The sequence below is a fragment of the Macrotis lagotis genome, chromosome 7 (assembly GCF_037893015.1).
Source record: "Macrotis lagotis isolate mMagLag1 chromosome 7, bilby.v1.9.chrom.fasta, whole genome shotgun sequence".
Taxonomy (NCBI): Eukaryota; Metazoa; Chordata; class Mammalia; order Peramelemorphia; family Peramelidae; genus Macrotis; species Macrotis lagotis.
The window spans coordinates 38118718-38135830 of NC_133664.1; the positions used below are offsets into that span (position 1 = coordinate 38118718).

General features: G+C 37.4%; 1 protein-coding gene across 1 annotated transcript in view; it reads left to right on the forward strand.

The window, feature by feature from the left end:
* Positions 1-6715: 6715 nt before the first annotated feature.
* Positions 6716-17113, forward strand: part of LOC141494023 (collagen alpha-4(VI) chain-like) — a gene marked incomplete at its 5' end in the record, with an annotated part of 103895 nt that continues 93497 nt past the window's right edge. The window contains 3 exons of the mRNA XM_074195212.1: positions 6716-7307; positions 11437-12042; positions 16266-16889. Of these exons, the coding sequence (XP_074051313.1) occupies positions 6716-7307; positions 11437-12042; positions 16266-16889 (1822 nt within the window). The remainder of the gene's footprint in view (positions 7308-11436; positions 12043-16265; positions 16890-17113) is intronic.

The following is a 17113-nucleotide window of genomic DNA, read 5'->3' on the forward strand; positions in this document are numbered from 1 at the left end:
ACTCTCTAATTTTCCAGATGAGGACACAGAGACCCCAAAAGATGAGGTGATAAATTCTACTATGCTCTGATTCCCTCTTTTTAGACTAGAGGATCTGGGGGGGTCCCTTCCAACTCAGTCCATGGATTACTCTCCAATATGCCTACTTATTGAGGCAGGTTTAAAAAAAATTCCTTAGTTAAAAAACTCCTGGAGAAATTCCAGTTAAAAATTAAGTTACTTGATTAAGTAAGTATATTTAATCTATATGAGATAATTTTCTGTCTTGGGAAGGAGAGGGAAGGGAAAGAGGAAGATTATTTTATAAACAATTTACAAAAAATTATTTCAACAAAAATGTTTCTCTCTACATGTAATTGGAAAAATTATATATAATAAAAACTAAAATCTTAAAACATAAAATTAAAAATGTGAAAAGATTAAAAAACCAACCAAACAAACAAAATTAGGCACCCATAGTCATCTTGTGATGCTGTTTTACCTATAATCCATCCCCCTTGTAGGATCTCCCACTACTAATGGAATATGTTGCTCTTCTCTTCATCCTCATTCTTATCCAGTCAAGTAGTTTAAAACTGCTTCAGCAGCTAAAGCCAAAAGAGTCAATGCCAGAATGTAGGCATCGATGCAGAGTATATTTGGTGTAGGATATTACTACTATTGAGTGCTGAATGCAGTGATTTTCTTTTTACCTCCTGGTTATTAAACACACACACAGCTGTTATGTGAGTCTACAAAAGCTGTTGGCCTTTGCAGCAGTCTCCCTTGATTGCTGTGATTTATTTGGGCCTTGCTGAAAATAGTAATTATTGGTTTGTAGTCTTCTAATTCTTCATTGCCATGAATAATAGTGACAATAATGGTAATAGTAATAATGAAGATATTGGAAGAATAGTTCCTACTCATTTTCTACCTGACCTAGCTAACCCCCAAACTTTTGATATTAATGAATTATCTCCAGCTATAATTAAAATATTGTTTACTTGGATTTTTTAAAAAAGTGATCTCCTCTTTAGGAAGATATGTTTGAAAGTATATTTTGGAACATGAACTTACTTTCCTTTCATAGCCAAATCTTTTGTGGGCTTCCCCTGTTAAGGGAAGTGGACTCTTGGGAAAGCTGGCAATATTTCTGGTTGGGAAATACTTCTTAGAGGGTTCCTCTTGAATGAATGAATGAATTGAATTGAATGAAAAAGCATTTATAAAGTGCTTACTATATGTCCTGGGCACTGTGTTAAGTATTGGAGTTACAAATACAAAACAACCAAGACAGTCCTTGCCTTCCAAAACCTGAATGAAGATAGTACTTCTCAGGGGAATGAGAGTCTAGAAAGTCTTAGCTGGAAAATCAAAAGATGGTAAATGGAACTATAGAGTAGTTGATTGACTCATTCTTTCCAGGAATGGAAATGGTAATTTGATTATTGTTTCCAGTGCTAGAAATGGAAGAGAGGTGAGATTGGGAAGAATACACAGACAATGACTTGAAATGAAGATGGTCATAAAGCAAGGTGGTGGGTCTGGATCTGTGCTACATCTGGAAGGACCTCAGGGCTTTAGAGTAGGCACTGGAGTGCCAGCTAGGAAGCAGAGGCTGGAGCAGGAGGTATAATATGATCAGGAAATAGGCTCGCTTGTACCTCAGAAGGGATGACCTTGAATGTTGAGGGAACTGGTATAGCATTAACAAACACTGATGAGTTTTGCTGTAGACAAACTGAGACTTGGAAAAGATATTAGTCTGAAAAGACTAAGACCTCCTACTGCTCTTAGGGTCGTGTCCACTCACCCTGATCCATATCTAGCCAATGACTCTGGAAGAGAAAGTGAGATTGATAACTCTGCATAGCTCCCCTCACTCAAAACCAATTCACTTGCAAGTCATGACATCTCCTTCTTATTATCATAGTTCTCTTTGAGAACAAAGGACGATATTTGTGAGAGTGACCAGTTAGGAAAACAAAAGAGAAAGAAATATTATTTATCCATAGTCAATCCAACAATCAATCAATTAGTATTTATTAATTAATGACTATGTGTTAAATTTTGTGCTAGGCCCTATGGGTACAAAGTACAAAAATGAAAATTTAAGAGGCTACATGTATACAAATAAATCTATGTATAAAATTTGCACAGAAAGGATGTAGTCAGAGCAAAACCTACCCCAGATAGTCTCCTTTTTTTTTTTAAAGGATTTGAAATTATCCTCAAGACATTATTGACTGAGGGGACTAAATAGCCTCCAGGCAGTCCGAGTATGAAACTCTATGGGCAGAAGAGTCAGTAGCAATTCCTTCTGACCAGCAGAGTGATGTGGCCAACCCAGAGGCAGGGAAACTATGGTCACCTGGATCAGTCCTGTGTTCTTGCTGAATATTCCTTTCCATGCTGTGGGTAACTGAACTTCCTGGATGATCTAGGGATGCTTCATTTCATTCCAAACTCGATCCTGAACCAGCCTGAATCAGATTTGACTTACTCTGGGGAGGGGATCAGAGGAGAGGATCTTTTCTAAAGAAAAATGGCAAACGTGTATTTATATAATACCTACTACATTCCAAGCCCTGGACCAAGTAGGTTCTGAATATTATCTCATTTTGACTTAGTATTTGGTTGGGAACATTCAGCAACCATTTGGAAGTACAAAGACTTTAGTATTCAAAGACACAAAGGGAATGGGTGCTCTCCTTAAGGAGATTATATTTTACTGGGCAGGTATAATATGTCTACTGGTAAAGAAATATAAAGTGGTCTGAGGAGGCAACTCCTGTTCCTAACAACTGGGGAAATCAATTAAGACTTTTCACAGGAATTCAGAAAACTAAAGGTGAGAAGTGAGTACATTTCTGGCAGAGGGAATGATGAATAAATGGTTGGAAATAAAAGTTAAATTTGAGGAATAACTAGCATAAAAGACAAAAGAATGAATCTTAAAGAATAAGTCAGAGGGAAATTTGGGGGGACCTTAAAGGTCAAACTAAAGTGTTTATAGTTTATTCTCTTAACCATGGGAAAATATTACAGATTCTCACCCAGAGGAATGGCGTGAGATCTGAGTAGTAAGAAGATTATTTTGGTAGCTGTGTGAAGGAGAGATTGGAGATCAGAGACTGGAAACTAGGAGAGCAGGAGACTATTTTGCAATAGTTTAGGCAAGAGTAATGATGGAGCCTGGACTGGGGTGATGGTTCTATGAATACTCAGAAAAGGATGGAGTCTGTAGAGTCAGTTATGGAGCCAGAGTCTAGTAAAGAACAGTTTTCCCCCTCTACACATTCTGTTCTTTCTACTATGTATATTCTGGAAATGGGGATGGAATTAACAAATTAATGCTTTTCTTGTAGTCCTTTAGAGATGGATTCAAGGGGCAGGAAGCAAATTTAACATCTAGATGTTTCAGAGAGAAACAACAGATATTTTCAGACTGAGTCAAGGACAGATGTCCTGAGATAGTTAAATGTATTTACAAGTGGATACAAATGTTTATCTAGCTGCTGAATTTTTATTTTATACAAGCACAATTCTCATGAAATATTTATTTTCTGTCTACTTATTTAAGACTGCGATACTGGAATCCTGTCCCCTTAACCCACCCATTAACCCCTTGTGGGGTTTTTTTAAGAGATTTGAGTTATAAGGGGGCCTGTTTGGGGCCTTTAAAAATCCTTTTCATGTTGGATTTGCAGATGACTTGTTCTCAGCATTCTCAAAGGAATGAGGCTTGATTTCTACTCAATTGTTATGAAGGTCTTGCTATTCTTTTAGAAGACTTCTTAATCCTAGTTCCTTTTTCTAGGTCTGATACTGGCATGGATCCATCACAACCCTTGTTTTGGGTTATTCTCTTGGCAGCTACCTTCTGCTCAGTCAAGCCACAGATAAATGGTAATATATAATCTTCTGGTTCTATTTGCAGACAATAGTTATATTTTATTATAGATATTTTATTATATGTTATATTAAATTATTATATATTATTTATGTTATATATTGTATAGATTACATTATATTATAGATCTAGATAATCATATATTACAACCTTGAGGTGGTAGGTAGCTGCATAGTCTCAATGAAAAGCTAAAAAGGTGGCAGAAGAATCTACAGTTAACAAAATGTGAAAAAAAAAGTAATGTGAAAGATAGGATCATATGTATCTGTCAGGGACCTTAGAAGCCATCTGAGCCTATCCCCTTAATGTACAAATGGGAAAACCAATAGTCAGAGAGAGAACAAGACTCAAGATGACAGAGCTAATCAAAAGAAGATCTGAGTTCCAAACTCAGACTTTCAGATTCCAAAACCAACATTCTTTCTATTGCATTGCATTTCTCCTATATCTCTAGGTATTCCCACCACTGAACTGTGGATATGTGATTTTATATTTATTTATTTAATGCAACTGATAGCTATTAAGGTAGAAATTAGCAAATGAGTCTGAAGATTTTAATCAACACAGAAAAATATGTTTTGTAGACATGTTAATATGCATTTTGTTTTATTTTATTTGGCAGAACTATCTAGACAGTGAGAGTCACTTCTGTGATTTCTGATGAGATTGATGGCTTTATCTATGGCTAGTGATATTTTTATAATTTTTTCATTTTCATTTTAATAAGTAGTTGGGGCTTTTGTAAAATGAAGGATAATTAAGAAACGATTGTCTGCTCATCTATAGTTTTCCATGGATACCTTATGGAGGTTTATAGATCTGAATGTGGTAATGAATCTTTTTTGGAAAAAAATTAAGCTCTATCCAAATGAACTTAAAGTGATCTGAATTTTGCCTTCATCTCCAACTGGACAATGAATGGGAACTTTGGCAGTAATGGGTTAATTATAATTCAAAAATAAAGCTAAGTAAATAAAAAAGGGTGCTAGCTCTTACATAGAGCAGAGAAAGAAATGATGTCTATAGGTATAAAATATCTCTTGAGGTTGCCTAAGTCTTAGTGCAAGATTGAACCAATTAATAATTGTCAACACGTTTTCTGTGTATAGTCAAGGATTTCTTCCTGATAACTGAGAATAAGTACCAAGGGCTTAATAGTTTGTATTTTATTTCTCTTTAAATGGATTATAATGGAGTTTCTGGAAGGCTACTGCTTGGAGTTCTCTCTAGTCAAAGAAAAGAAAAGGTAGAATTAGATTCCAGTTTTAATCAATAGCCCTACTTCATTTCCATTTTCTCTTTTCCTCATGAAAGATACTCCTTGGTTTTGTGAACTCCTACAATCTGTGGAATCTTGCTCTTGAATGTTGCCTTCTTTCTTCTTCGCCTTCCCTCACCTTGAGCATCTCAGCTTATGAGGATCCTGGAAGCCACCATTTGATTAGCATTTTAAGGTTTTCAAAGTGCTTTATCTATGTCATTATCTTATTTAAAAAGGTATTCATTCATTGCCCATGCATTCAGTAGACATTTAGTGAGCTCTTAGTTTTGTGTGAAAGCATCATGCTACTGGGTGCTGAGGCTGCAAAGATGCTTGCTAGGAATGCTGTTGGAGAGGAGGTTCTCCTTCAGACCCAGGCTAGACCCAGTGGCCCCTGAGGTCCCTTCCCCCTTTGACCTCCTGCAATTCTGAGATCCCTGTTCAAGACTCTTTCATCAGAGAGTCTGTGAAATAACCTCAGAGGTGGCTAGGCTGCACAGCTGATTGAGTACTGGGATTGAAGTCAACAAGACTGAGTTCAAATCCTGCCTCCAGCATTTAATAGATGTGTGACCCTGCTCTTAAGAAAGTTATAGCATGTAAAGGATAAGTACACAAATAACTGTGAGCACTGGGCTTGGAAAGAGGAAGACTCAGTCTTTCTGAGTTCAAATCTGACCTCAGACGCTTACTAGCTGGGTGTCCCTGGGCAAACCTCTTAGCTCTGTTTGCCTCTGTTTCCTTATCTGTAAGTAACCTGGGGGAATGAAATGGTGAAGTCCTCTCATGCTTTTGAGAAGAAAATCCCAAAGTGGGTCAGGAAGAATCAGACATGACTGAAACAACAGCAATAGGAGAGTGTTATAGCTATGAGAAGAGTGATGAGGTAGAGATCATTAAATAGGGCTGTGGGTGGGAGGAAATAAGGAGGGTTTCATGAAAGAGGTAATTTTTGAGTTGGGTCTTGAAGGACTGGAGAAACACCAACAGAAAGTCACTATAGGTACCAAGGCTAGCATGAACAACAGCTCAAAACAGCATTAGCAGATAAATGCTATTATTAGCTCCATTTTACAGTTGAGGAAACTGAGGCAGGCAGGTAAAGTGACTTGCTCAGAGTCCCATAGTGTCTCAAGCTGAATTTGAACTCAGGTCTTCTGACTTCAGAACCATTCTCTATCCAATGTACCATCCAGCTGCCTCTAGAATGAAAGAAGGCATGCTGTGGAGGGGAGGATGGAAACCAACACAGTCCAGTGTGAAGGGTCATGGTGTGAGATAAGACCAAAGAGGTAAGTAGGGGCCAGATCATTTTACTTTTGTCTTTTAAAAAATGTGTCCTTGTACATTTGATTCTCATCCTAGAACAAGTTCAGAGGTTGTATGCTTGAGATTTATTTATCATGTGAGGGAAGCTAATTCACCTTCTCATTTGAATAGATATGGATGCCCAGGCAGAGAGGGATTAAGGCAGCTGTTCAGAGTCACCTGGCTGCTGAATATCAGGTCTAGAGAAGGTCCACTTTGTATGATTAACATTCCCCCTTTCTTCTCACCTGACTCCAGTGTGCAGAAAAGCAGCAGTAGCTGACCTGGTCTTCTTGGTGGATGGCTCCACAAGTATAGGCATCAAAAACTTCCAGAAAGTGAAAGGCTTCCTCTACTCCTTGGTGTCAGGCCTTGAGATCGGCAGGGATCAGGTCCGGATTGGGCTGGCCCAGTTCAGTGATAACACCTATGAGGAGTTTCTGCTCAATCAGTTTTCTCTGAAGAGTGATGTGCTGGAGCAGATCCTGAATCTCCCTTACCGGACTGGGGGGACCCGAACAGGAAACGCCTTGGACTTTCTCAGGACTACCTATTTCACTGAATCAGCTGGCAGCCGAGCCAAGGACAATGTCCCTCAAATCGTGATCCTGGTGACCGATGGGGAGTCCAATGATGAGGTGGCCGAGGCGGCCAACAAGCTGAAGGAGGGAGGGGTGTCAATCTATGTGGTGGGAATCAACATCCAGGATGTCCGGGAGCTGGAGGCAATAGCTAGCAAACCCTTAGAGAAGTTCCTTTTTAGCATCGAAGATTTCAACATCCTCGAGGGTCTCTCTGGTAACATTCTTCCTACCCTGTGCTCAGCCGTGGAGAACCAAATCCAAGGTGAGCATCTCTTTCCAGCACCCCGCCCCCTTAACAGGCCTGACCCAGGAAAGAGATGAAATACATGGTGTTTGTCTTTAGGAACCTCCAACTTCTTCATTCTCTCTCTCTCTCTCTCTCTCTCTCTCTCTCTCTCTCTCTGTCTCTGTCTCTGTCTCTGTCTCTTTCTTGTTCTTTCTTCACAAAACCTGATATCTAGCTCTTCATGCTTCCTTTTTTTTCAACTTCTTATCACCCTAGCTAATATCAGCCTACCTAGGATCATATTTTCATTTATTTATCTATCTATTTATTTATTCATTCACTCATTTATCTATCTATTTATATATAGTTTTTAATTTTTTCCAATTACATGTAAAAACAATTTTAAAATTCTTTTTTTTTATCAATTTTTGACCCCAATGAAAAGACAAGCAATTTGATATGTTTTATAAATGTATATATGTGTGCAGTCATGCAAAACATATTTCCATGAAAGTCATGCTGTGAAAGAAAACAGAGACAAAACAACTCCAAGAAAAATCAAGGAATTAAAGAAAAAGTCTCTTGATCTGCATTCATGTTCTACCAGTTCTCCTGGATTCAAGTTCTGCTTCTGACATTCTGGCCATATGACTGTGGCCAAGTAGGTGGCCTCTTGCAGTAGATAGAATGCTGGATTTTGAGTGAAGAAGTCCTGAGTTTAAATCCTGACTTAGACATTTCTTTAGCTGGGTGACCACAGGCAAGTTTCCTAACATCTGTGAGCCTTGATTTCCCCATTTATGAAATGAGACCTACCTTGTAGGGTTGTCAGGAAGACTAAATGAGATAATATGAAAATGCAAAATTTAATTTGCTACATAATGCTTGTTAGTAACCTCAATGCCCAGGTGATGCTTTAAGAGAGCAAGGGCTCATCCTTTGGTGCCGGATTCTACAGACTTTGTTGTCATTTAGTCATTTGGGTTATAACCAGCTCTTCATGACCCCGTTTGGGGTTTCCATGACAAAAATACCAGAGTGGTTTACCTTTGCCTTCTCCAGCTCATTTTACAGATGAGGAAACTGAAGTAAATAGGGTTAAGTGACTTGTCCAGAGTCATATAGCTAATGAGTGTCTGAGGTTTGATTTGAACTCATGCAAGGTCAATCTTCCTTACTTCAGGCCTGGCAGTCTATCCACTAAGGTACCACCAGACTCCAAAAAAGGCAAAAACTTAAATAATTCCTACACTCAAGAAAGGAGAAAAAAATGTTGTTGTTGTCTGGGTGTATGTTATTAGGGCAAATATATGTGTGTATATATATATATATATATATATATATATATATATATATATATATATATATATGTATGAGAATGTTGCTAAAGTTTAAAAATTATGTTAAGATTTTAGGACACTAAATATTGTCTATCTATTATCTGTCTATTCATCCATTCTTCTATCTATACATCTTTATCATTCATCGGGCAATCCATCTCTCTCTTCTGCTCTCTCTTTTCTTGTTCTTGTTTTTCTTGTTCTCCTCCTCCTCCTCCTCCTCCTCCTCCTCCTCCTCCTCTTCCTCCTCCTTCTTTGACCTTGGCTAGCCAAATGTGTGGTCCAGGGGAACTAGAACTAAATCAAGAGTCTAGAATCAATCAAATCATGCCTCTCTGATCATAACTCTCTGAATGAGAGTGGAGAAGTTGCTTGACTTCAGTTTCCTCATCGCTAAAATTAAGAGATCCTTGAGGTTCCATTCTCAGTTTCCTCATCTGTAAAATAGGGATAATAATAGGAGCTGCTCTCAGGATTGTTGTGAGGATCAAATGAAAGTAAAGCATTTTGCAAACCTGACAGCTTTATAGAAATGTCAGCTCTTGTTATTTATGTGTGTAAGTGGCTTCGTGATGTATGTAGGTCCTGGTTCATGTGTGCATCACATCCTGTAGATTGGAGTTCCCTGCTTATCCTCTGCCATTTTGAAATCCTCTGCCAGTTTGCCAGCTTAGAATTGGGAAGGACTTTAGTCCAGTTGCAAGGCAGCTAAATGAATTCTAAATTCACTCCTGGATTAGAAAAAGCCTTATATTGGGATTTTAGAATTGGTCAAGGCAACCTCACCCATGATTCTGCATGATTCCTTGGGGAATGGTAAAAACTTGTTCTAGAAACATTGAATTTTTGCCACGGAATCAGAATGTCTACAAATAATGATCCTCTCCTCAGAGACCTGTTTTGAAAACTTGTACAGTCCTAAGCACCCTCTCAAGTTACCTCACCTCTCAGGGTCTCAGTTTATTCTTCTGTAATATGAAGGGGTTGAACTGGATGGTCTTTGAGATCCCCTTCTGTTGTATAGTTATGTTTGAATGTAAGCTTCTTGAGGGCAGGAGACTGTTTTGTTTTTTGATTTTATATCCTCATTGCCTAACACAGTGTCTCATACATGATAGTTGGCACTTAATGAATGCTTCTTGATTGATTTATAGGTGGATCCTATTATCAATTATTAAAATAGCACTTTGTACATAGTAGGCATTTAAGGAAGTGCTGAGTGGAAGTGAGTCACGAGGGCTCTGTACGTGTCTGATAATATCTCCCATTATGACAGTGGGTTAGATGTGAAGAACACTTTTCTCACAACAACCAGGTGAACTAGGTAGAAGTATTCTGGTGCCCATTTTATAGGTGTGGAAACTAAGGCTCTCATAATGGTTTTGAGAAGTTAAGTGGCAATCAGAATTGAGACCATGTGGGAATGAATGTATTTTTTAAAAATATTTTATTTATTTTGAATTTACAATTTTCCCCCAATCTTACTTCCCTCCCCCCACCCCCACAGAAGGTAATTTGCCAATCTTTACATTGTTTCCATGGTATACATTGATTCAAATTGAATGTGATGAGAGAGAAATCATATCCTTAAGGAAGAAACATAAAGGATAAGAGATAGCAAGATCAAACAATAAGATATCAGGTTTTTTCCCCTGAATTAAAGTTAAAATTAAAAATTAAAGTCTTTGTTCAAACTCCACGGTTCTTTCTCTGGATACAGATGGTATTCTCCATTGCAGAGAGCCCCAAATTGTCCCTGATTGTTGCACTGCTGGAACGAGCAAGTCCAACAAGATTGAGCATTGCCCCCATGTTGCTGTTAGGATGTACAGTGTTTTTCTGGTTCTGCTCATCTCACTCAGCATCAGTTCATGCAAATCCCTCCAGGCTTCCCTGAATTCCCATCCCTCCTGGTTTCTAATAGAACAATAGTGTTCGGAAATTAATGTATTCTAATGAGGAGACTTGATCTCCCTTCCCTCTGTTATACCATATCTGTGCCAGGGGTTAAGAAGACTGCTCCAAGGCATCTGTAATCTCACTGCTGTAGGTGTTCCCCCCTCTAATACAGATTGCAGTTCATTAATGCTTGGCATTTTGTGCCACTCTTTTTTCATGCCTTTAAGTAAGATCCATGAAGTCCACTCTGTGTGATTTTCCTTGAAATCATAAGTATACCCATGGAACAGGAGAGCCATCCCTTGTTTACCCTTTCTCTTACCATAGAACCAGTTCATCTTATTTCACTAACATATATTTCTTTGATGACATTTTTTACCACAATTCTGCTGTGCAGGGCATTACCAAAGAAATGTAACATGGCCTTTGCCTACAAGAAGCTTACAAAGCAGATGAAAAATTAAGATATGGAGGTGAAAAAAATGAGAGAATAAGCATCTATTATAAAGGACAGCATGCATGGTAAATGTAGCTACAGGAGGACTTAGAGAAGGAAGAGATTAGTGAGAGCCAGGCATATCAAGGAAGATTCAAAGAGGGGGCAGGATCTGAGCATACATAAAGGAAGAGATTATAATTCATGTATGCATTTGACTAGGTCATCATAATAGCTCATGCTTTCCACACGTCTTTGAGGTTTACAAAATGCTTTCTTCATAACAACCCTGTAGGATGGGTAGTAAAGCATATTTAACTTCATTTTACAAAAAAAGGGAACTGAGGGACAGAGCCAATATGGTTGCCCATGTTCAAGCCTCACTTCTTCTATCTTAATTTCTCAGGAAAGATAGTCCTGGTGCTTAGTTATTTTAAAAACCCATTTTCCACATTTATTATATCCTTTTTCCCCCTTTACCTCCCTCTAGCATCCACCAGGCCCTATGCTGATGTGGTCTTCCTGGTGGATACCTCAAAGGGCACATCACCAGCCAGTTTCCATCGGATGAAAAGTTTTATTTTCAGAGTCATTGACATATTGGAGGTTGGTCGTGACAAGAACCAGATTGGGCTGGCCCAGTATGGTCACCAAGGTCACACTGAGTTTTTGCTCAACACTTACCAGAACCCAAATGAGATGATCACCCACCTCCAGCAGAATTTCCTGCTCCAAGGAGGTGCCAGGAAAACAGGAAATGCCCTGCAGTATATACAGGAGACATTTTTCCAGGAGAAAGCAGGGAGTCGCTTCCTCCAGGGCATCCCTCAGTATGCAGTGGTGGTCACATCTGGTCAGTCAGAAGATTCAGTCTTGGAAGCTGCTCAGAAGCTTAAGGGCAGGGGAGTGGTGGTCATGGCAGTTGGCATACAAGACTTTGACAGAAGAGAACTGGAGGTCATGGCAACTCCTCCCCTTGTGTTTGAGATTGAGGGACAAGATGGAGTGAAGCAACTTCAGCAGAATGTACTGGAAGTGTTTGAAAGCTCTGGCCGGATGCACCGTAGTCCTGAGAGGGGTGACGAAACCTTAGCAGGTATGGCATGTTTTTGGGGGAAAGGAGTAGTTCACATCCAATGGGTCAAGTAGCTGTTAATAGGAAAGCTTCTAGCAAAATCAATGTAATACCTTGACTTGCACCTACTCAAGGAACAGAATACTTTCTAGTAAAAAGTTCCTCAGAAGAGGAAAGTTTGGGTAAATTTGTAGTTCTAGCCCTGGGTAGGGATAAGAGAGGACTGGGGAGGAAGAGACTATAGTTGGGCTAACTCTAGTGCAGGTCTCTCTAGGTTTGGTCAGTACCACACAGTTGAACCAAATCATGTTGAAGATTGGGACTTTCTATATTGGCTACAGTTGTGCAGGTCTTTTAACCTTGGGGGCAGGGAGGGATTTAGTTCCAAGATGGAGGAGGCACAGTCTACCTTCCCTCAAAGCAGGGAGGGGTGGGAATGGTGTCCTAATTTCCCTTGGGATGGAAAGTGTGCAGGAAGGAAAGCATCTTTATACTTTCTTTGCTATTTCTTTTTTCAGTTAATAAAGTTTCCAATGAATAAGGGTATTACATGAATACCTTATCTATTATATAGAGAAATGATAAAAATCTCTGTTAAATCAAAAGATAAATTGAGGGTGATTATTCATTTTAATTTTAATTATTCATTTAAATTCACAATGGGTTTTCTTTAACCAGGAAGATTCTCTGCTACATTTAAACATGATTTGATTTATAATACTTTTACTTACAACTTCTCTGAATATTTATTTCATAACATGACCAAAAAAAAAAATAAGGAAGAAAAGGAAAAGAAAACAAAAAAAAATTGTTCTCTGATTTTTTTTCAGCTCTGTATCTGGAGGTGGAGAGTGTCATCCTTTTTTTTTTTTTCAATCCTTTGGAATAGTTATGGGCCACTGTGGTGATCAGAGTGTTTATCTTTACATTATTGTTGCTATTGAATAAAGTATTTTCCTTGTTCTTTTCATTTCTTTGAACTTTTGTGCAGCTTTCCCCTAGTTTTGTGAAATCATCCTCTTCTTAATTTCTTATAGCACAATATTTTTTCTAACACCTCCATTAAGTATAATTTATTCAACCATTCTCCAACTGATGTGAACCAATCAATTTCTTCTTTGTCACTACAAAAAAAAGCTACTTAAAATAATTTGGTATGTATGAATCCCTTTCCTCTTTCTTTGACCTTTTTGGGGAATAGACCTAGTTGTACTATCTCCAGATCAAAGGAGACATACAGTATAACAACTTTTTTTGGCAAGCTTCCAAATGACTTTTCAGACTAACTGAACCAGTTTATAGCTCTACCAATAGTATAGTATCTGTTTTCCTACAGTCCCCACAATATTTGTCATTTTTCTTTTTTGTCAACTTTACAATCTGATGGATGTGAGATGGTCCCACAGTTATTTAAATTTCTATAGTTTCAAAATTTATTTTTCTATTATATAAATTTATTTCCTATTATATAATTTCTATTATATTTATGAACCCAAAATATAAGAAAATTATATTGAATAAAGGGCTTTTTGAAGCAAAAATTTAAATTTAAATTTCTATAGTACTTAGTAATTTTTCATTTCAAGGAAAGCCCCATGTATTTATATAGTTTCCAGGAGTAGTTTTTTTTTTTGACATGAATGTGTATCATATCTTGTTAAAAGCATTTTTGGTATCTGTTGACATAATTGTTTGATTTTGGTCATTTTTTTATTCATTTGGATAATTATGTTTATGTTTTCCTAATATTGAATAAGTTTTTCATTCCTGGTTTAAATCTAACCTGCTGAGAGTATATAACCTTTATAACATGTTCCTATAATTCCTTTGTTAATATTTTATTTAAGATTTTTGCTTCAATGTTCAGTAGAGAAATTATCCATTGTTTTCTTTTTCTATTTTGACTCTTCTGCTTTAGATACCAATTTTATATTTGTGTCATAGATAGAATTTGGTAGGAGTTCTGCTTTTCCCATTTTTTCCAAACAGTTTATATGTTTTTAGAATTTTTCTTTAAAATATTTGCCAGTAGATTTAGCTGGTCCTGTTATTTTAAAAAAAATTTTTTCCATTGGGAATTCATTTATGTCTTGTTTCATTTATTTTTCTATTACATAAATCTGTTTTCTATTATATAATTTCTATTATATTTATGAACCCAAAATACAATAAAATTATATCAAATAAAAGACTTTTTGAAGCAAAAATTAAAATTAATTAGAAACTAAATAGCCATCCTAAAGAATGGGTAGAACAATGAATAAATCATAGAAATAACAATATGACAAAATGTTGGGGGTTCAACCAAAGCATACTTAGAGGAAAATTTATTTTTTTATCCTGGGAATTTTATAGTTTTATAAATATTTAGGTATTTATTTAAATCAGTTCTATTGGCATATAATACAGACAAATAGTTCTTAATAATTTCTTTTCCCCGATTGTGAATTTACCCTTTTTATTTTTGATACTGGCAATTTGATTTTCTTCTTTCTTCTTTTTAAAAATCATATTAGCTAATGGCTTATCTATTTTATTGTTTTTTAAAGCTTCTAGTTTTATTTAATAGTGAACTTTTTTGCTTTCAGTTTTTTAATCTTCCTGTTATTTTTGGATTTCTGTTTTAATATTTAATTGGAGGTTTTTAATTTAATTTATTTATTTATTTATTTAATTTATTTTAATTTATTGGTTTTATATCTTTTTAATAGCTGTATGCTCTGTGGGACCAAAAAAGAAAAATGACAAGAAATTGATTGGTTCACATCAATTGGAGAATTGGTTGAATAAATTATACTTAATGGAGGTGTTAGAAAAAATATTGTGCTATAAGAAATTAAGAAGAGGATGATCTATTCTTTCTCTCTTTTTTATTGATAAAGGTGTTTAGAGACGTAAAATTTCCCCTAAGTATTGCTTTGGTTGCATCCCAGAAATTTTGTCATATTGTCCCATTGTTGTCCTTATCCTTAACAAGATTATGGGTTATTTTTATGATTTGTTCTTTGATCTGTCCATTCTTTAGGATTAAGTTATTTAGTTTAAATTTCTTTTTAATTTTTTTTGCTTCAAACCCCCCCTTATTTCATATTACTTTATTGTATTTTGGTTCATAAAAGATGCATTTAATATTTCTTCTTTTTTTGATAATTGTTTGTGAGATTTTTGTGTCCTAATACATAGTCAGTTTTTGTGAAAGTAACATGCATAGCAGAGATATAGGAATGCTCACCTGTCTTCCCAGTCACTATTCTCCAGAGAACTTTCACATCTAACTTTTCTGAATTTCTATTCAGCTCCTTCATTTCTTTTTTGTGTCTTTTTTTTGTTAGATTTATCTACATCTGAGAAGGCATAAATTGAGGTCTTCTACTATTATTATTTCAGTGTCTATTTCTCCCTATAACTCATTTAACTTTTTTTTTTAAGAATCTAGATGTTCTAGTATTTGGTGCAATGTTTGGTACTGATATTACTTCATTGTCTGTTACCACTTTAGCAAAATGTGATTTCCCTGTTTATCTCTTTTAATTACATCTATTTTTGCCTTTACCTTATCTGAAATCATGACTGTTAGCACTACCTTTTAAACTGACTGGAATAGAATAGATTCTGTTCTACTTTGTTATTTTAACTCTGCTTAATTTTCTGTTGCAAGTGTGTTTCTTGTAAGCAAATTATTGTTGGACTAATCTGTTCTGCTATCTTCTTTCATGATGTGACTCATACTCAGAAATAGGCCTGGCTTCTGTTGTTGGGATGAGATCCTATGGGGGAGCAGGATATCAGTAATAACAGCTATGAAGTGATGAAGTCCTGGACTGAGTAAAGGAGAGGAGGGGGTGAACCCAAGAGGCCTTTTGAAAGAAGAATCTATGGAGGGTTCATAGTTTCTTTCAAAATGGCTCACAGAAGAGACATGGTTGATATATTTTACTGAAGAAATGAAGTCTAACATAGGAAAACCTGAAGGTTATATAAAGGCATATTGCTATTGATTTTCCAGACATCCATAATCTATATGTGTGGTGTGGATATGGTTCAAGGTGAAAATTTCTAAGGATGTTACATTGGATGTGAATCATCTGTAGTTACCTTCCTTGTCTTAAAAGGGGAAAAAAACCTCCACAATTGGACCTAAATTCTAAATCATCAGAGATGTGTCATGTGTTCTAAATCATCATATTGTGTGTGTGGGCACCATAGCAATCACTGATTGATCATGCATGGCTTTTTGCTTTCAGTGTGCACTAGTGCTGCTGTGGCAGACATTGTGTTTCTTGTCGAGGCCTCGAGTGAGATGGGCTTAGAGAATTTCCGGCTAGCCCTAGAGTTCCTGGAGAAAATGATCCAGACTCTGGACATCGGCCCCAACAAAGTGAGAGTTGGCCTGGTACTATACAGTGATGAGCCGAGGCTCGAGTTTGGTCTGGACACACCAATGAGCCAGGCAGAAATCCTGAGCCACTTGAACAAGTTGCCATTCATAGGTGGCAAGGCTAAGACAGGAGCTGCTTTGGACTTCCTCACCAGCGCTGTCTTCACTCAGCGGAGGGGCGGCCGGTCTACACAAGGGGTTCAGCAGTACCTTGTGGTCATCACAGAAGGCTCTTCCCAAGATCAGGTGGACAAGCCAGCTTCTCTCCTCCGACGGGCTGGGATCACACTCTTTGCTCTGGGTATCCAGAAAGCTTCAGGAAGCAGTCACCTGGATAGCATAGCATCCTACCCACCTCGGAAGCATGCCATCTACCTGGAATCCTTCCTGCAGCTCAGGGTGTTCAGGGAAAAGATAAAGAAACGCCTCTGCACAGAGATTGTGCAGAAAACTTTTTCAGTTCCAGTGATGACTCGTACCTTGAAAGAAGGTAAGACGCATTCCCTGATTCTCTCTCCCCCTCCCTCTCTTTCTTTCCCTTTCCCTTCCTTCCTTCCTTCCTTCCTTCCTTCCTTCCTTCCTTCCTTCCTTCCTTCCTTCCTTCCTTCCTTCCTTCCTTCCTTCTTTCCTTCCTGCCTTCCTGCCTTCCTGCCTTCCTGCCTTCCTGCCTTCCTGCCTCCCTTCCTCCCTCCCTTCCTTCACATCCCCCTTTTC